This window comes from Choloepus didactylus, chromosome 9 (genome assembly GCF_015220235.1).
Source record: "Choloepus didactylus isolate mChoDid1 chromosome 9, mChoDid1.pri, whole genome shotgun sequence".
NCBI classification, from domain to species: Eukaryota; Metazoa; Chordata; class Mammalia; order Pilosa; family Megalonychidae; genus Choloepus; species Choloepus didactylus.
The window spans coordinates 133,840,525-133,859,414 of NC_051315.1; the positions used below are offsets into that span (position 1 = coordinate 133,840,525).

The 18,890-nt window shown below is 67.1% G+C and overlaps 1 protein-coding gene across 1 annotated transcript in view; it reads left to right on the forward strand.

Moving 5' to 3' along the window:
- The first annotated feature begins 1,456 nt into the window (after positions 1-1,456).
- Positions 1,457-18,890, forward strand: part of GPC1 (glypican 1) — a 29,673-nt gene continuing 12,239 nt past the window's right edge. The window contains exon 1 of the mRNA XM_037850048.1: positions 1,457-2,094. Within this exon, the coding sequence (XP_037705976.1) occupies positions 1,929-2,094 (166 nt within the window). The 5' untranslated portion in view covers positions 1,457-1,928. The remainder of the gene's footprint in view (positions 2,095-18,890) is intronic.

Consider the following 18,890-nt stretch of genomic DNA (forward strand, 5'->3'; position numbering starts at 1 on the left):
GCCGCAGATGCTCTCCAGCCTCAGCCGGGCATCAAGGCCACGCGGCCCTGCCCGAGCCCACGGAGGGGCAGCCTGGGCCACATGCTCCCCAGCCCGTTGGGGGTCCTGCCTGGGGCCTGGAGGGTGACGGAGTGGCCTGGCGTGGGGGCGGCGTCCCACCAGTGGGGGTGGCAGCGTGCCCGGCCCAAGCAAGAAGGGGCAGGCCTGCGCGTGCGAGCGTGTGCGTGAGCGTGCATGGGCCTGAGTCACCGAAGGGGAGGCAGCAGAGGGTGCGCGGGGGAGGGCGGGGAGTACACACTTGGACCCGTTCCCTGCAGCCTCCCTCTCCTGGGAATGAGTCAGGTCTCTGTGAAGGGGCGGCCTTGTCAGGAGACCCCCGGCCCCCCCGAGGGGGCTGTGTCAGAGGCCAGAGGCCCCACGCAGCACGGGGGGAGGACGCTGGCACCTTGTCACGAGTGACACCACAGCCCCTGTGATTCGGCACCCCCCTTGCCGTGTGGTGGCTATCTTGGGGTCCTCTAGCAAGGGAGGAGTCCCCCCCCCATTCGGGCCAATCTGGGTGGTCTTTGGGGCCTCTGCCGCATGGCAGGGAGGGAAGAGGAGGTGCCCTGGGCCGTGGGGGGCAGCCATGGAAGAAAGCACTGGAGAAGTCCTCTGCCAGAACCCACACCCTCAGCCTCTCACCCCCTTCCCCACAGCCCCCACCCCACCCACTGCCCCTGCAGCCAAGGCCACTCACCACCTGGGCGGGCCCCCCCCAGTCTGGCCCCCAGAGCTGTCCTGCGTTCTCACCTGTGCCCCGTTCCCCCATCTTTCAGATGTCTACACTGCCCTGCTCCCCTCGACTCCCAGCAACCTGGCATATTGTCGCCCCCCTCCCCTCAACACTTTAGAGGTCACCTGCCACCACCCAGGGCCCAGCCAAAGGATGCAGCTCTGCCCGTCACTTGCGTGCAGACGAGGGCCTGGAGGGGATCAAAAGCCGGCTGACAAGCTCCAACTACTAAGGGTCCTGTGTTGCCCCTAGACAACGCTGGGGGAGGGTGGGTCTGTTCTCCCGGCCAGTTGCCTCCCACATCCCCCACCCTCCCCCTCAAAAACAATCAGGTTCGTGAACTGGGGTGCAGGGAGATGCGGCTCGAAAGGGCGTGGGGCGTGGAGAGGTGCAGGCGAGGAAGGGGGCAGCGGACCGAGAGGTGGACGGCGGGCGCGGGGACCGGGCGCTGCGGGAGCGGATGCGCAGGGTGGGGACCGGGGTGCACCCGGGCAGGACGAGAGCGACCGAGCGGGGAGAGGGAGGGATGCTGGTTTGGGCTGGGGGCGGGGAAGCTCCTCATTGGCGGGCGGGCGGCGTGATGTCACGTCCGGCGGGGGAAGCCCTGCCTCAGCAACCCCCCCCAACCCGCCCCCACAGGTGGCGCCGCCGCCCTGGGCGCTGGGCGTGGGGGGCCCGCCCTCGGGGACCCCGGCCGCGTACGGGCCCGCGCGCTCCCGGCCCCAGCCAAGCGCGCGATCGCTGCGTGCGGGCCGGACGGAGCCCGGCGCTCCCGGGAGAGGCGGAGGAGCGCCAGTGCGCCCCGAGATCGCGCCCCGCGCCGCGCCCCTCCGCCCTCGCCCCGCCCCGCCCCCCCCCGCGGCCCTCCCCCTCCCGCCCCTCTCCGCGGCCGCCGAGGGGCCGGGCGGGCGGAGGGGAGGCGCCGAGCCGGGACTGCGCGCTCGCCCGCCGCGCTCTGGGCGGCCCGAACCAGCGGCCGGACCCCGCGCCCCGCGCCGCCGCCCGCTTTTGTTGCCTTCGCCTCCTCGGCCGCCGCCTGCGGACCCGAGCCACGCTCGCCGGGACCTTGGCGCTGCCCTTCGCGGGCCGGGGCTGCGAGGGCCCCGCCGGGAGCCCGAGAGAGGCGCGGCCGGGGGGTGCCGGCGGCCCCGCCATGGAGCTCCGGACCCGCGGCTGGTGGCTGCTGTGCGCGGCAGCCGCGCTCGCCGCCTGCGCCCGCGGGGACCCTGCCAGCAAGAGCCGGAGCTGCAGCGAAGTCCGCCAGATCTACGGGGCCAAGGGCTTCAGCCTGAGCGACGTGCCGCAGGCGGAGATCTCGGGTGAGTGCGGCGCGGCGCCGCTCCCTGCGGCCCGGCCCGGCCGGAGCCCCAGCTCCCCGCGCGCCCCGCGCCCCCGGCTCCCCCGCCGCCGCCTCCGGCGCCGCCACTCGCCCCAGGCCTCGGAGCCCCGCCGTTTGCGCCCGGCCGCCCGGCCTCCGAGGGGCCCCTGCGCCTCGCTCGTCCGCACCCCTCGGGCCCCGGCCTCCCGGCTCCGCGCCCTGCCCCCGCTGCTCCGCTCCGCTCGGTCGCCCCCCGCCCCCACCACACGCGCCGGCTCCTGCTTCCCCGCGGAGCTTCCCGCCGCGGCTGGGGTGCCCCTCCCCGGCCCCGGCTCCAGCTGTGCGTCTTCGGCCACCGGGCTGGGGTCCCCGCGCGTGGCGGGGCGGGAGTCTGAGCCCCGGGGCCGTGCACTGGCCTCCCGCGCCTCGAGGCCCGGCTGAGCTTCCGGGCCGGGAAGTCGGGGCGCTGCCTGGGTTCTCGGGGCGCAGTTTTTCGCGGCCGCGGTCTGGGGACTCCCAGTCGGCTCACTGAGTGGGCCTCTCCGGGGATTCTCGCGGGGTACCCTGCCACGGCTGCTTAGGTGACTGTTAGAAGAGGATCCTCAGCCCGCCCCAGGGCCTGGCAGAATGGGGGTCCCGGGGAGGTGGGCTGCGAGCTGTGTGCTTCGAGGAGAGAGGCGCGACCTCTGTCACCGCGAGCGGGAACGGCGCCTCTCTGGGATTCCTGCCGAGGAACTTGTGCCGCGCGGGGCCGCCGTCCCCGCCCGCGCGCCCGGGCCCGCCTGGCACTCGGGGCGCCGCGGGGGAGTCCCGCGGCAGGTGGTCGGCGCCTTGGATCACGCCCAGGGACCCTGTCATTTCTCTGTAAGAGCAGTGGCCCTCGCGGCGGCAGCCTCGCCCACAGGGCTGCCCACACCCTCCTTGCAGGTCCCTGAGGGGTGGCCCTGAGGCGGGGGAGTGGGGCTCCCCGGGTTTCCCAGGCTCTGAGGATCCTGCGACCCCAGGCTTCACCTTCCCTCTGCACCACCTCACTGTGGGCAAGGGCAGACCAGACTGGGTTCCAGGGCGGGAGGGTCTCACAAACTTTTGGGGACAGCTGTAAGTCCTCGCTTAAATGGTGACACGGAGACGTGGCATCCCCAGGCACGGGGATTCTGAATGAGGGAGAAAAGACTGTGGGAGAGGTGGGTCCTTGGCCCCATCTCTCGTGGGGAATGGTATGTGTGTTGGGGGGGGGGGGTTGCCGGGCTCTGGACGCCTGGATGGCTCTCTTGGGAGAGCCCCTGACCACCACCCCCAGCCTGAGGTTCAGGGTGAGTTGTGATGGGTCCTGTGGGGGGAGGGATCCTGTCTGCTCCCCCCCACACCTCCCGCCTAATTCAGCCAGCAGGGGAGGGTGCAAGCACCCTGGACCCTGCTCCTTCCCAGGCCACCTGCTACTGTGAGCCCTAGGATGGGGGCCTGCTGACCCCTCTCAAGTGCCTGAGGAGACCTTCCTTCACTCCTTTCTGTCCAACAGTCAGGCTCTGGGCTCTCAAGGGCTACCCCCACCACGCCGAGCTCCGGGCTGGTGAGCACCAGGCCCTCTGGCCCCCCTGGCCTTTCTGGTGTGCCCTTCCCCAGGCCCCCACCCTGCTTGAGGTCTCCTGCAGTGCTCTCCATCCTACCCATGGCTCCCTCTTCCCTCCTTGGAACACCCACTCTGCCACTGACCCCCTGGGGTCCTTGCTGGACCTTGCCCAGATCCACAGATCTGACTCCAGTTTTGGTTAGACAGTGTCAGGGTTTGGGCAGCTGCCAAGGCCAAGGAGAGAGGGCAGGGGAAGATGGGAAAGTTGGGGTGGGGCTGGGCCAGGGGAGGTGGGCTTGGTGGCTGCTTGGGTTAGGGGCCCAGGGCAAGCAGAGGGTGTGGGCACTGGGGTGTGGGTTTGGTGGGGTCTGTCAGGCTGGGGATGTGGCCATCGCCGTTGTCCAGGCAGCGCCTGGGCCTGGGCCAGTGCTGCTACTGGGCGTCGGGCACTGCCCTCCTCGGGACCCACGCCCCCCAGAACTCAAAAGCACCTTGCGGGGCCCAGGGTGGGCCCCAGGGTGTTGAGTCGGGTGCTAGCGCTGGCCGCGGCCAAGGGAGGCAGGGGGACCCCCCAGGGCGCCCTGCGGGCCGGGCTGAAGGTGGCCGCGGTGCCTGGGATGGCTGCCCGTGTCCCTGCGGCCTCCGCGTTCGGGGCGCCCTCTGGCGGCTCGTGGCGCGGCCTCCCCGAGCACCTGACCCTCTCCCGCCCGCATGTACCCAGCCCCCCTCAGAGGGGTGCGGCCCCCCAGGCTGGATGCCTGGCACCCGGCAGCCCTGGGCCTGGGGCCCCTCGCGAGGGATGGATGCCCGGTGATTCCTGGTGGCCGGAAGGGGAAGGCAGCTGTGGGTCTGTGGGGTGCAGGAGGACGGCCCGCTGCTGACCCATCGTCCTGGGAGGGAGCAGTCCTGGGAGGTGCCCCCCACTCAGCTCTCCGCGGGCAGGAATCGGCTCTGAAAGCCCAGGGCTGCGAACGGAATCTCGGGTCGGTGCCAGGGAGCCAGGGCAGGGCCGGCAGGTGCAGCCCCCCCACCCCATCCCCCAAAGTGTTTCTGGCCTCGCAGCATTTCCTTGGGCCCCGGCTCGGCCCCCAGCAGCCTGTGGGCTGATTGGGGGTCATCTGCTAGCACATTCCCTGGGCCCAGGGTCCCCCGAGTTTTGGGGGGGGGGCAGGGCATACCACACCTGTCCAGTTCCCTGCTGTGCCCACAGCTGCTGGCACAGGCTGTTCTCAGTGACGCTTGCCGAGTGGACACCGCATGGCCTGTCCCAGGCTCCTTCCCCGTGTTATAGAAGAGGGTGACCTGGCTGAGCCCCAGAAAGCAAGCTCTGTTCCTCTGTTCCTCTTGGAAGCCCCCAGGCCAGAAGATTCCATCACCTGGGTCCTGTTCAGACGGCAGAAGCCCCTCAGACTCCCTGGGATCCAGTGTGGTCCGGGATGGGGTCTCTGGGCGCTGGGCCCTGTCCCTCTGCCACTAGGAGGCCAGGGTTTCATCATCCCAGCGTGAGGACCGGCTTCCATTCTGGGGGGGCCCCAGGGGAGCCTAGGGGAACGGTGATCCTGCAGGGCCCCCGTGTGATGCAACATCCCAGGCCCCTTGCTGGAGCGCCAAGCCGCCTGTGCCGGACACGCAGCCGTCTCCCCAGGGGGGCTGGACGCAAATGCTGGGCCCGTGATTTCTAAGCCAAAGCCCCCGCCCCAGCCCTGTTTCATCACCAGTGACGTGGGCACAGCCCAAGGTGACTAGAGGGCGGGGGCTGGCATGGCACGTGGGTGGCCTTGGGGCGTTCCTCACTCCGCCCTGAGCGTCTCAGAGTGAGCCCCTTCCTGTCACTCTCTGGCCCCCTGGTGAGGATGACTTTTGTTGACTTGTTCCACGAACACGTGACCCATGGCCCCGAGAAGCCACCCGCTGTCTTCAGGGCCCGTGGCCACGTGGAGCTCTGGGGACGAGAGCCTGGTCTGTTTGACCCCAAAGCCTGTGGGATTAACGGCTGCCCAGCAAAGCCAGGTCACGCTGCCCCGTCCCGGACTGTATTTTTGGAAGCTGTGAGCTGCCTCAGCCCTGAGGCCTGAAATGGGATCACCAGGCCACCCTGGGGGAGCTCCCGGAGCCGTCCCTATGTGGCTCTATCTGCACGGGCTCCATCTCTTAGGCCCCCTTGGGCCTTCTTGAACGGAGGCCCGGGTGATGGCCTCCTGTCTGGCCTCGGGCCCCCGACAGTGCTGCCAAGTCCGGTGTCCGTCCATACAGCCCTCCCCACCCTCCCACCAGGCCCACGGTCACCTGTCGGTGAAGAGCAGCTCTTGGTGGCCCTCAGGCCTGCCCCTCCAGCCCTCTCGGAAGTCCCTTGCTGACGAGTGCCCCTCCTAGACACAAGGGGTGTGCGTCGGGGACCCCAGGCTCGTGTGTTGGGAGACACCAAGCTGCACTGCACTGGGGATCCCAAGCTGTGCTGCATCAGGAGACCCTAGCTGTGTGCTGGGGGGGCCCAGGGTGTGCTCCTGCACTACACCCGAGAAGAGCCCTCAGGCAGGGCCGTGGAGCTGCCAACCCCCTGCCCAGAGGCTGTGTACTGCCGGACAGCCTGTGGACAGGCCCCCAGTGTGCCCCCAGCTGAGGGAGACGGGCCACTGCACCCGAGGTCAGGTCCCCCAGGAGCCGCTGACAGACGCCCTGGAGCAGGGGCCATGCCAGGGCTGAGACAGATCGGCCCGTTTGTTGGCTGGTGCCCTGCGCTGGGGCCGGTGGGGCAGGGCGAGCACCGTGGTTGACCCTGTTAAGGTACCGGTGTGTGGTGACAGGCCAGCCGGGGGCCCGCGGACCCTGGAGAAGGGCTGGGGGACATGCTGGGCAGGCAGGAAGCCGAGCACAGGCAGAGGGGGATGGACGTGCTCACACCTGTGCCACCAGCACCCACACTCTCGGGCACGGGGTCAGCAGGGGGTGGCCTGGAGGGGCACAGGCCAGGAGGGGCCGGGTCCGAGGACCCACCGGGTCAGATGGGGTCTGGGGCCAGGCTGCTCGGGGCCTGCGTCTGCCGTGCCCGGTTACCAGGGGGTAAAGGTCAGAGACCCTTTCCAGAAGCCAGCGCTGTCTTTGGCTCACCCTCAGCACCATCCGTGAGGCAGGTGTGGCCAGGTTCCAGGTGAGGAGGCAGGGGCTCAGGAAGGTGGCGGCTCCAGACCGGGGCCGCCTGCCCCAGAGCCTCAGCTCCTGGCCACCGAGCCTGCTGGCAGCCTCTCTTGCCTGCGTTAGTCCGGGGCAGGCCTGGACAGGTGCCGCTGGGAGGCTCCTGGAAGGTGGGGGGGCAGCATGATGGGGAGTTGCGGCCTCCCGGAGACAGCCTGGGCGTGAGCACCTGGCAGCCAGCTGTGGGGGCAGGGCTGGCAGGTGCCCCCGGGGTGGGGCCTCGGGGCAGGGGAGGGGCCCAGGCCTCCAGGCTCCGCAGCTGCTCATGGTCGGCAGATGGGTCCCCGGAGGCTCCTGGGTGCGGGGGACCCACACCTGTTCTCCCAGGTGTGGAACCGAGTCGGGACTCCTGGCTGGGCTCCAGTCCAGGCCCCTCCTGGCCCCTCTGCTGCCCGTGGCCTCGGCTCTGTCACCCTCTGGCTCGTGGCCGTCTCCCCTGCCTGGCCCACACTCCTCCTGCCCAGTGGGTGCCCATCTACAGCACACACCCCTGCAGGCTCCTGCCTTGGGGCCCCCAGCCTCCAGCTCAGCCCCCTGAGGAGCCACCCTCTGCCTGCTACTCCCCACCCACTGCCCAGCCCCCATCTCCCCAGGCAGCCCCCAACCCTCACACACCCCAGGGCTCTCCCTGCTTCCCACGGTGGGCCCCAACTCTGGGCAGCCTCAGTGCTACTCCGTGCAGTAGGTGCCCTGCGCCCATCCCGGGGACAGGCCAGGGCCGAGGACGAGCGCCTCACATCGGCCTGGACTCCGGGTCCGGGTGATGGGCCTTCCTGGCCCCTGGGACGGCTCGCGTCTGGCTGTCCCTCTGGCCTGGGCTCGGGGTCTGGGCTCAGCGCAGATGTGCCCTGAGACGCTGGTGACTGTGGGGGAGACAGAGCAGCTCCCCGGCCCCCTCCTCACCGCAGTCCGCCCGGCCCGGCCCTGCACCGCCCTCCACGGGCATCAGCTTCTCCGTCTGAGTCGGGGGTGGGGTGGGGCCGGGAAAGCACCTCGTTCTGGGACTGAGCGTTTGCGCAGCAGCCACCAGAGCCCAGGGACCCGCTGACCCTCCGCTGACGTCACACCAGGGTGGGCAACCAGGAAGCTGGCTGTGAGACCCTCAGGGGGAGGGGGAACTCCTGGCTGGAAGGGCTGGGACTCAGTGTCCCCAGCACACCTCGGACTGGCTCAGGGTCCCACCACTGAACTGTGACACAGCCTGCAGGGGAAGGTGCCAAGACTGGACACGGTGGGCTTCTGGGGAGGCAGTGGGGTCTGGGGTCCAGAAGTGGGGCAGGGGGTGCGGGGCGGGGGGAGCCTGGGGCAGGAGGCGGCCCAGGCTGCTGCGTGGCAGCCACTGCCTGGCACGGTGGCACCGCCGAGGAGCTCACTGCTCATTTGCGCTTAAATGCTCCCTGGGTTCTGGACTTGGCAGGGTGATAGCGGCCCTGGGGGCTCCCCTGCCATTTGCCCGACCTCAGTCCCTGGGGGCTCCAGGCCCCTGCCCGCCAGGCCTGCCGCGTCTCCGAGGAGGAGAGTTAGCCCGGGGCTGTGGCAGGGGAGGGCGCCGCGGGAACCCAGCCGCTTCCAGACTGTCCCTGCGGCCGGCATGGGGGAGGGCAGCCGACAGAGCCAGAGGCCACACTGCGGCCCGGTGCTGCGAGCAGGACCAGGGACAAACCGCCCTGGAAAGCAGCCCGGGCTCTGGGGCCTGGATGGAGGCGAGCCCGGGGGCGGAAGAGAGGCCATGGCGGAGCTGGCCGTGCAGGGGTCCCTGCGGGTGTTCCCAGCCCCGGTGCCCTCTCGCCATCCCTCCTTCCCACCAGCCTCGAATCCCGGAGCTGAGTGAGGCCTGCAGCCGGGGGGGTCCCAGGTGGGCAGGGCCAGTGGTCCACAGCGGGGCTGAGGCCCGATCTAAGCAAGCCACTGAGTTCACAGAGGGAAAACAGAGGGGCAGAGTGGGGCGCCCAGGCCTCTCCCTCAAGGGGCTTCTCGTCCGGGCTGCCCCAGGCTGGGTGTACCCCAGCTGGCTGACCAAGGCCCTCCTTCTCCACCGAGCTCACCTCAGTTTAAAGTGGACCCAGGTGGTGGTCCCCCTGAGAGGGGCAGGGGTCCCTGTGAGGAGCAGGGAGGAGGGGTGGGGCCCCTGGCACCGGCTGTAGCTGGAGCTGGTGTGTAGGGACTGTCCCCGTGGCCGTGTCCCGGGCGAGGCCGGTCCAGAGGACGGAGAGCTGCAGGCCGAGGCCAGGGGCACATGGCCCCAGAGCAAGCCCAGACCTTCCCACTGCACAGACGACCGAGGGGCGCTTTGGCCGCGGCAGACAGAAGAGCCGGCTAGGGCAGGGGCTCGGCGGTGCCTGGGAGCGTCTGGGCTCCCCACACCATGCGGCTCTGCGTCGGAGCCAAGTGAGGGTCACTGCTGAAGGGAGGCCCAGCCGGGGGAGCAGAGGTCTGCGCGGCCCAGCCTCAGGCCAGCCCCTGCTGCCCGGCCACCCCGCGTGAGTGACTCGGCTGGAGCTGTCCTGCTCGTGGGCACCACACACATGCTGTCCTGCTTCCCGGTCAGGGACAAGGACACACTGACCAGGCAGGAGGTGCAGGGCCTTCGTCCTCCCATGCATTCATTCACCCATTCATTCATCCACCCATGCATTCATCCACCCATGCATTCATTCACCCCTCTCTGCATTCAGTCACCCATGCATTTGTTCATTCTTCCATGCATTTATTCACCTCTCCATGCATTCATTCAGCCTGCCATGCATTCAGTCACCCATTCATTCATTTATCCTTCCATGCATTAATTCATTCATCTTTCCATGCATCATTCACCCATACATTCATACATCCTTCCGTCTATTCGTTAACTCATCCTTCTGTTCATCTATCCATCCATCTATCCATCCATCTTCTCTGTATTCATCCCTCTGCTAGTTTTGGGGATATAGGGATGAAGCATCAAAGTCCCTGTGCCCCAGAAGTTCAGTGTTTAGTGAGAGGCCCAACAGTCTGCCTGGACCTCAAGTGCTCCCTGCCGCTCAGCATGGGGTTGGCGTGTTGGAGCCACAGTGCCTCCCTGAGCCTGCAAGGGATAGGCCAGTGCAGGTCCCTCCTGCTGGGCAGCTGAGGCCCTAGACACTGCATCCACTGGTGACCAGGCTCTGCACTGGAGGTCACTTGCAGCCCTGCGGGCAGCGGTAGTTCCAGAGCTCCCCTGTGGCGTTGGAGCTGACACCGGGGTGGCTACCGAGCACACCGTAGGGCCTGGGCTGTGAGTGACTGCCGAACTCCCTCGGGGCCATCCTCCTGCCAAGCATGTGTGATGCCCACTTGCATCCTCAGTGACTGGGCCATGGGGAGTGCGTCCCACCTCCCTGTGACCATCTGCAGCCCCTGGGGGAAGCTGATGCCACCTGCCACCAGGGTTGGCTCAGGCTCTCCAGGTCTCCGTCATCATGGAGCTCAGGACACACTGGACCAACAGAGTCATTGTAAAGGGACAAATGAGGTTCTTAAATAACTCAGTCCCACCCTCCCGGACCCCCTCTGCTCCCCCAGCCTGGTGGGGACTGCCCGCAGGACATCCCACAGCATCCTGACATCCCACCTCCAGTGGCCTCATTCCCTTAACACCAGGGCCTGGCGATGGGGCCCAGAGGTGGGCTCGACACCGCAGAGCCCCTTTCCAGTGTGTGTATGTGGGGGGCGGGGGCAGTGGGGAAGTGCCACACGTCAGATGCACACACGGCCAGAGGCCCCACCCCAGGGTAAGGCAGGTGTTCCCAACCAGGAGCACTCGCCGTAAACGTTTCTGATCATCACCGTGATTCAGGGGGACGGGGTGCTCCTGGCATTTGGTGGGTGGTCCAGGGAGACCATGCAGTGTGCAGGACACTCCCGAAGAGCGAGGAGGTGCCCCCTCCACGGATGCTGGCAGCACCCCACGAGAAGCGCTTGAGCCCAAGCTCCAGACAAGACCATGGGGAGCAGGGAGGCCTTGCAGAAAGGGCTGGTGGAGCTGATTCTAGAGGATGGGCAAGCTGGAGGGGCAGGGGTTCTAACCGGGGTCCACAGAAGAGGTTCAGAGAAGGAATTCAGGGTGTCCACGTACTTGAGCAGAAGGAGATGACATCTCTTTATCTATTAATCTCTCACCAAAATGAGCATTTCCTCTTACTAAGAACCAGGTGCCTGTAACTCGGTCACCAGTAGAAATTGCTGACATTCTCACGTCCTGCTACCATCGTGACAGATAGCTCAGTGTATTGTCTCCATGCACTGCAACTTTCCACTTTGAGTCGGTATTAGACCTGCTGCCAGGCCTCGTAAAACAGGATGTTTGTAAGAAAGCACATGCGTCACGCTGTCACAAGTTTCTTTTATAATATTTTGATGACTGTTGTGCCATAAGTGATTTCCTTTGTAATTCTCTGCGTAATTTTATGCTTTTGAGACAAACATTATTGTCACGTGTCTCCAGACTTCTCTGACTGCCGTGGACGGCCCTATGGCTCAGAGCAGGCAAAGACCCTCTTAGCTGGTGCTTCGGGGCAGCCTGTGCTAAGTCGGAGCCCGGCACCCGCCCCTATGGGAGGGACAGGGAGCTCGGGCGCCCCTACTGTGTGCGGGTGCTGTCCGCGGTGCTGAAACAGCAGAAACACGCTGCCTCGGGGTCAGGGGCTCAGGGAGGATAACGGGTGCCCGGGGAAGGCGGCCTTCAGGCTTTAAATACCCTGTGGCTCTGCGTGGCCACATGATCGTGTGTTCATTTTGTAAGTTAAAAATAAAAATGCCACGCATGGATGTCTTCAGTTTGCCAGGCTGCTGTAGCAAACCACAGGCGGGTTGGCTTAAACAACGGGAATCTCCTGCCTGGCAGTGTTGGAAGCCAGAAGTACAGAACCTGGGTGTTGGCCCGATCAGGCTTTCTCCAAAAGTCTGTAGGGTTCTGGGGCGGCTTGCCCGAGATCCCCGCTCCATCTCTGCTTCCGGCACCTGCCGTCCCCCTCCCCGCCTGCCTCCCCTTCCTGGGCCTGGTTCTTCCACTTACGAGTTCTCAGCCACATTGGATTGAGGCCGCCTGGTTCGGTTTGGCCTCTCCTTAGCGAATGGCATCTGCAGAGAACCTGTTTACAAATGGGTTTGGGGTTGGGACTTGAACCTGGCCGTGATCCGGTCCCTAACAATGGATTTAAACATACACGCCTGCATTAGACGATCACACACCTGCACGGGTAATGCAAGCCCCCGGGCTGTAGAGCAAAGACCGCTGCCTGGGCAAGGGGCCCGGGGGCCCAGACACGGCTCCGCGGCAATCTTGCTGTGCACCTGTGTGCTTCTCTCCCTCCGCTCAGGGGTGACTGAGAATTTTGTGCTGCAGGCGCTCTACTCCCGCCTCCTGCTAGATCTGCCCCCCACCCTTCGTTTCTCCTGTGAGCAGAGACACCACGAGTGGTGCTTGGTGGCAGCGGTGGTGGGCGGAGCTAATGTCTGCGCTGAGGGAACGTGTCCTGGGCTGCTGCATGCAGCCAGACAGACAGCCTGGGCTCAACTCCCAACTCCGGCCTTGCTCGCTGTGCAACCTTGGGTGGCTTACTTAGCCTCTCTGCGCCTCCAAGTCCTGATCTGTAAAAGGACAATAATGACACCTGCCTCATGGAGTAGGTGTGAAAATGGAACCAAATCCATTGACCCAAAGTGCTTTGCCTGGTGCCTCGCAGCGTGCGGGGATCCCAGAGGGGCGGGCACAGGCACTGCAGGTTGGGGTGGGGGCCTGTTCTTTCTGGAGCCGTCTGGGCGAGGGAGGCAGCCTGCGCCCACCCCCCAGGCCAGGGACCCCATGCCCCCCACCCCAGCCCCTGCTTCCTGGCATCGTCCCCCACCCCCCCTCACCAGCACCGTGTCAGCACCCCACAGGGGAGGTTGCAGGAAGGCCTGGATGCCGGCTGCAGGCTGAGGGGGCACCCCATGAGGGGGCAGGGGGCAGGGCCACGCTGTAGGCCAGGGTCGGGCTCTCCCGGCCTGCTTTGCAGGGTGCCTTTTAGAAAGGGGGAGCCCCCAGAAGTGCCACAGGCACTGCCGGGAGAGAGGAGGCAGTGGGTGACAGTGCCACTGAGGCCCCCACTTGTGGTCAGCCCACAGCCAGGCCAGGAGTCCGGGCAGCCTGCATCAGGGGGGGCCTCGCATCAGATCAGGTGGGCACTGGCCCCCCACCACTGGCCCCTCTCTGGGGCAGGGTGGCTCCACTGCCTTGGCTTCGGGCCCGGGGAGCTGACTGCCCCAGGCCGGCCCCACCCCTGCCTCTGCCCCTCCCCTGCCAGGCCCGAGGCTGGATGCAGACCCCAGGGGCCCGGGCTGCCTTGAAGACCCCAGCTCTGTGAGGAGAATCCTTCCAGTGTGAACATCCCTGGGAAGCCCAGACAAGCAAAGTTAGACAGTGAGGTGGTCCCACGTTCCACCTGCTTCCAGGGTCTGTGGAGCCCACCAGAGGTGCAAGCCCCACCTCTGGGCCCACAAGTAGGTCTCCTCCCCGGGCTCATGAGGGCCAAGCACCCTCTGCTGTGCGTGGTGGGGCCTGGTGAGGGCCCTCCCCGGGGGCAGGTGTGTGCCCCTGGTGGGAGGGGGTGGGCAGCAGCTCCTGGCCAGCTACAAGGGACAGTGCAGGCCGGAAGAGAGGGTTGGACCCTCCTTTCCAGGCTCAGCTCACCCTGTCCCTGGGACCCCTGTGCTGGCCAGGTCCCAGGGGCTTCCCTGTGCCGACTGAGCCTGGGCCTCCCGTTCCTCCCCCTTCTCTTGGGCCAGTGGAAGGACACGCCGAGCAAGATACTTAACCTCTGCAAGCCTCAGTCTTCCCATCTGTGCAATGGGGACAGTCACATCTGCCTTCTGAGCTGGTGCTGTTGACATCTGATCCTCTGTTCCTCCTGGGAGGCTGGGGCCGTGGGAAGGCACAGCTGCTCCGACACCCACCTGCTCCCTCCTGCTGCCAGCCCGGGCGGGGTCTGTGGGTCCCGAGCCAGGGAGCCATGGAGAAGTGTGTGGGCCCACGTGTGGCGGGGTTCCTGCAGCGGGGAGGCCCGTGTGACCTCAGTCAGGTGCCCCCCCAAAGGGCCACCAGATTTAGCAAATAACAGTACAAGATGCCTGGTTAAATTTGAATTTCGGATAGACAGTGAGTAATTTGGGGGTTTTAAGTTTGTCCTGAATATTTTTAATTTCATATAAACAATAAGCAATTTTTAGTGTACGTCCCCAAAACTTAGTCTCTGCATGTCCCAGGTGCCTCTCTGTGGAAAGCTTGCCCATCATCAGTCTGAAGTTCATGTCCAGCCGGCCTCCCGTGCGCCTCCGGCAGCCCTGCCTGGCTCAGATGCCCACACACCACACACCTGCAGGCTGGCAGGTGGCCGGGTGGCCTGGGCGGCCGCTGAGTCAGCAACACCCGAGGGAGACATTCCCTCCGGTGGCAGCCCGCTCACCCAGCGTGCTGGGTCCTGTCGCCGCCTGGGCCCTCCCTGCGCAGGAATTCCCCGGGGCCTAGAACCGGGGAGGCCATGCCCGAGGGGGAGGTGGGGGGCCGGGGGTCTCCTTCGTGATCAGCCCAGGGCCCTGGGAGGCGTCACTTAAGATACTTTAGTGACTTGAGACCCCCTGTCAGGGGCAGCGTGGGGAGAGTTGCTGGTGTGAGGTTTGAATGAGTCGAAATTCCGAGGCTTAGCCCTCTCTGGGCACGTAGCAAACGCTTGCTAGTATCGGGGAGACAGGCTGGGGCCTCTGTAGGGATCGGGGAGCCCCTGCGGGGGTGGGCTCCCCCTCCTCAGAGCCCCTCTTCCCTCGGGCCTTGTTGTCTTGAATTCTAACACCAGATGGAGGCACTCGCCGTGGGATTTATTCACACCCATTTATTCCCACGAGGTCTGGCCTGGGTGCTGGGCAGGGAGGTGAGAGCCAGGAAATGCCGGCCTCCTGGCAGAGCTCCCTCCGGCCGCAAGGACGGGGGCTCAGGGAGGGCCCCACCAGGAGGGCGGAGGCTGGGCAGGTGGTCTGGCCCCGAGAGACTGGAAGGGCTTCCTGGGAAGGGGACCGGTGAGGGGGCCTCGAAGGAGGGTGGGGCAGGGAGCTCAGTCAGGGGCCGGTGGGTGTCCCCAGGGGGTGGGGAAAGGCAGGGGCCAGGAGGCCAGGCCTGGGGGGATGGTGGCCTGGGGTGGCCACGGCCCCCGGACACCGCTGCAAGGCTCCCGGGAAGTGGTCTGGGTCCTTTCACTCATTCATCAGCCCCACCGTTTTCAGGGTCCTGTGCTGGGTGCCAGCTCCTGGGTCCCTGCATGCTCAGGACCTCCCCCCCCCAACCTTGTGCTGCCCTAGCCCACCCTGTCCAGCCCACCTGTACCTGTACAGCATTCCCAGGGCAGCAGGTGAGCCTGCCGTGCACCTCTGAGGAGCCCTGGGCTACCGGCGACCCCCCCCCCGCCCCAGTTTCCAGGGACATCCAGGGTGGACACTGGGAGGGGACAGCATCTCCTAGGCCTCGTCAGCCGCCAAGTTCCCTCTGCCCCGTGATGTGCAGAACCGCCAGGGGACAGCTGTCAGGGACAGGCACTGGACTGCCCTGGGCGGTGCTCTCTGGGATTCTGGGACCCAGCCAGCCCAGACATGGGGTCACAAGAGGGGTAGACCCAGACCCAGGCCACAGCTGGAGCGCACACAGCCCCGAGGGGCCGGCAGGGGCCGAAGCAGGCCTGCAGCCTGGGGGAGGCCAGCTGGAGGGGGCCTGGCTGCCCACGCCAGCACTTTGACCAGCCCATCCGGTGGCCCCCCCCCACCATGCCAAGGCACCCCAAACCTGTGGCTGGTGGCAGGTTTAGTCTGCCCAGGGATACCCCAAGTGAGTCACCTTGCAAACCCCCATCTTCAGGGCCCTAAGTGTCTCCACCTGCCTTGGTAGAGGACGGCTGTCACCGCTGTACAGGAGGAGGTGGACTCTGAGGGTCTGGTGGTCAGCAGGAGAGGGCCTGCCACCCCATCCCGGGGGAAGCTGACGCGCCCCCCTCCCTGGCTGGGCCCCGGCTCCCCGAGGGCCTGATGCGCGGCGCCTGGAAGGAGGCCGGGCGAGGCGGTGGGTGCCGTGGCCAGAGGGGGGCGGTGGATCAGCGCCCGGCGGCGGGGGGCCGGGGGTTGGGGGTGGGGGCCGCGACCGGTTGCCAGGGAGACGGGGGCGGTGCCGGCGTGGGGGCGGGGCTGCGGGGAGGTGCCTGCCCGCGTCGGGCCGCCGTTCGGCCGTGCGCACCAGTGCGGCTGCAGCGCTGCGCCCCGCGCCCCGGCGGCGGCAGAGCCCTCAGCGCGTAGACCCATCGCAGCCGGCCGGCAACTGCCGCCACCACGCCCCGTCCCGTCTCCACCCCGCTCCTCTCCTCCTCCTGTCCCCGACCGAACTCCGCCAGCCCGCGCGCACCGCCCGGAGCGCCACCGCCGCCGCTGGAGCCGCCGCCGCCGCCGCCATCTCGCAGGGATTTCCGGGCCATGGCCCGGGTGGCATCCGCGGAGCTGGGAGCCAAGCTGGGCCACCCCGCGGGCCTCAACCCGGCCGTACGCCCCCACCTCCATCTCCATCTCCCGCGGCGCCGCCGCGCCCCCATTCCCGGGCTCACATCCCCATCCTCACGCCGTCCTCATCGCCAGCCTCATTTTCCCCCGTGCCCCACCGCCCCGCGGTCCCCACCGCCCCACTCCCATCTTCGGCGCCATCCCTTCCCCCACGTCTCCACCGGAGCCCAGTCTTTGCCTTCGTCTGTCCTATCTCTCCATTTCACCCCCATCGATCTCCCCATCTTCACCGCATCCCATCCCCAGCCACCTCTTTTCCTCTCCATCGGTACCCCTCTTCACCCCATTCCCATTTCCCTCTCGTCCAGGTCCCGCTGCGGCCCTAGCACCCTCCCCCTTTCCTTCTGCTCCCCCATTGCCTGCCGCAGCCCCCTTCCTGCAGCAGGCCCCCCTTCCTCATGCCACCATCTCCATCCCCCCTTCGCCTGTCACAGCCTCTGCGCGCCCCCTCCCTCCCCCGCCGCCCCCTCCCCACGCCTGCCGCACCCACTGCGGCAAGCCCCTTCCCCGCCAATCGCGTGGGCCTCCTCCTCCTGTCCCCCCCACCTGCCTGCCGCATCCCCCGGCACCCCCTCCTCGGCCGCCAGCCCCCTCCCCGCCGCGCCGGCCGCGCCCACTGCACCAGCGCCCCTGGCTCGCCGCACCACCCGGTGCTGCCCGCTGCGGCCTCTTGCAGACCCCGGCGCCCCGGGCCGGCTCACCGCGGAAGGCGACGGCACCCCGGGGCGCGCGGGACCCTGGGGGTGGCGCAGCCCGGCTTGGGCCACACGTGCCCAGAGCCCCTTTGTCCGCTCTCTGTGGACGCCACGGCGCGGCCCGGGCAATTCTGCGGTGGTCGTGGGGCAGGCAGCGGCGGGTGTCAGGAGCCTGCCGCGTGGGCCTGGGGGGCGGACCCTGGCACGGACCATAGAGGTGTCTGCAGCGGCACCCCTTGGTTTGGGGGCCCCCGACGTGATGGAGGCTCTGCGGCAACGACGGGCTCCCTGGTGACGCTGTCATTTGGCCGAAATGGCGGAGGGGGCTTCGGGCCCTTGGTGAGGCTGTTGGTGGAGGGAAGGGTGGCGGTGGGAGGGACCGCAAGCCCTGGTTTTGCTCTGCCCCGTGGATGGCGTCAGTAGAAGGGACAGCGGTGGAACGTCCTCATCACAGGTGGGGCTGGGACCGCTCTCCTGGACCCACACCAGGTGCTCAGCTGTCCTCCCAGCGAAAGGGACTGACCAGGGGCGGGGGCTTTTTTGGGGGAGGGGGAATTAGAAAGGAAGCCCCAGGGGGGAATCTGCCAACCATTTGTCCATTCCCCATGTCCCCCGCAGGCTGATGGGCAGGCGAGGAGGATCCTCCTGCTCCCTGGAGCTGGAATCCAGGAGCTGGGGGAGCAGGGAAGGGCTCCAGGAGAAGGGTCCATTGCTTGGCGACAGCTCCTGTCCCCTGCCCCTGGGTCCAGCATCAAGTAGGGGGCGTCTAAGGTGTTCACCCTCCCGCTCTCCCATCTCCCCAACCTGGCCTCTCCTTGGGCCCCGTGGTGCTCTCTGGTTTGCTTGGCCTTGACGGGCCGTGGTCCAGGAGCTGTGGCTGCAGCCATGTCCCGCCCTGTCCGGGGGGACCAGTCCAGGTGACTGTCAGGCTGCACTGGGGAGCATTTGGGGGGGCGGCAGGGGCAGCTGGTGCTGAGCGTCTGGAAGGCGGCTTTGAAGGAGGGTTGAGCAGGCTTTCCGGTCTGCATGACTCCTGTGTGTGAGCAGTGGAAGCTTCTGGAGGGTGGGGCTTGGTGTGGCGTCTCCTCCCCTCTGCAGCCTCCTTGGGAGGGCCCCGGGGCCACCAGTGGCGGTCAGCTGCCAGGCCGAGCTGGGACAAAGGAGGCCTGTGCCCAGCAGTAGATGGTGACTGCTGCCAGGACGGGGGTCTTGGGGTGACTCTGCAGATTACAACAGGGGTGGCTGCTGGATGGGGATGCAATTGGGAGCCTGCTCACATCCTGAGACCTACGCTGGGAGCCACGGCTGTCAGCAGGGAGGGCCAGAGGGCGAGCATCTGAGAGCTGTGTGAGTCCTAGGCCTGCAGGGGGCTGGGGGGGAGGAGTGACCCCAGGAGGTCAGGTCAGGAGGGGACAAGATGGACATGCGTCTTCCCAGGAAGAGGCAGGAACTGCAAATGGGCGCTGGGGCAACCCACACGGTTGCACAATCAGAAGGCATCTGGGCCATGGGGGCATTTGGAATTTGGCGGCAGAGCCCAGAGGAGAAGCTTTAGAGGAACTGAGGGGCCTGGACAAACCTGCCTCAAAACAACCAACCTCCCAATTTAGAAAGAAACAATCTGGACCATCGGGAGGGGAGGGTCCCCCAGGCTAAGGGAGGTGGGTGCTCCCGGCAAATGCAGCACAGCCCCCCGGGAAGGAAGGACGGTGGCTGGGTGGAGCAAGGGGGCGGCCCGGGGAAGGGAAGATGCTG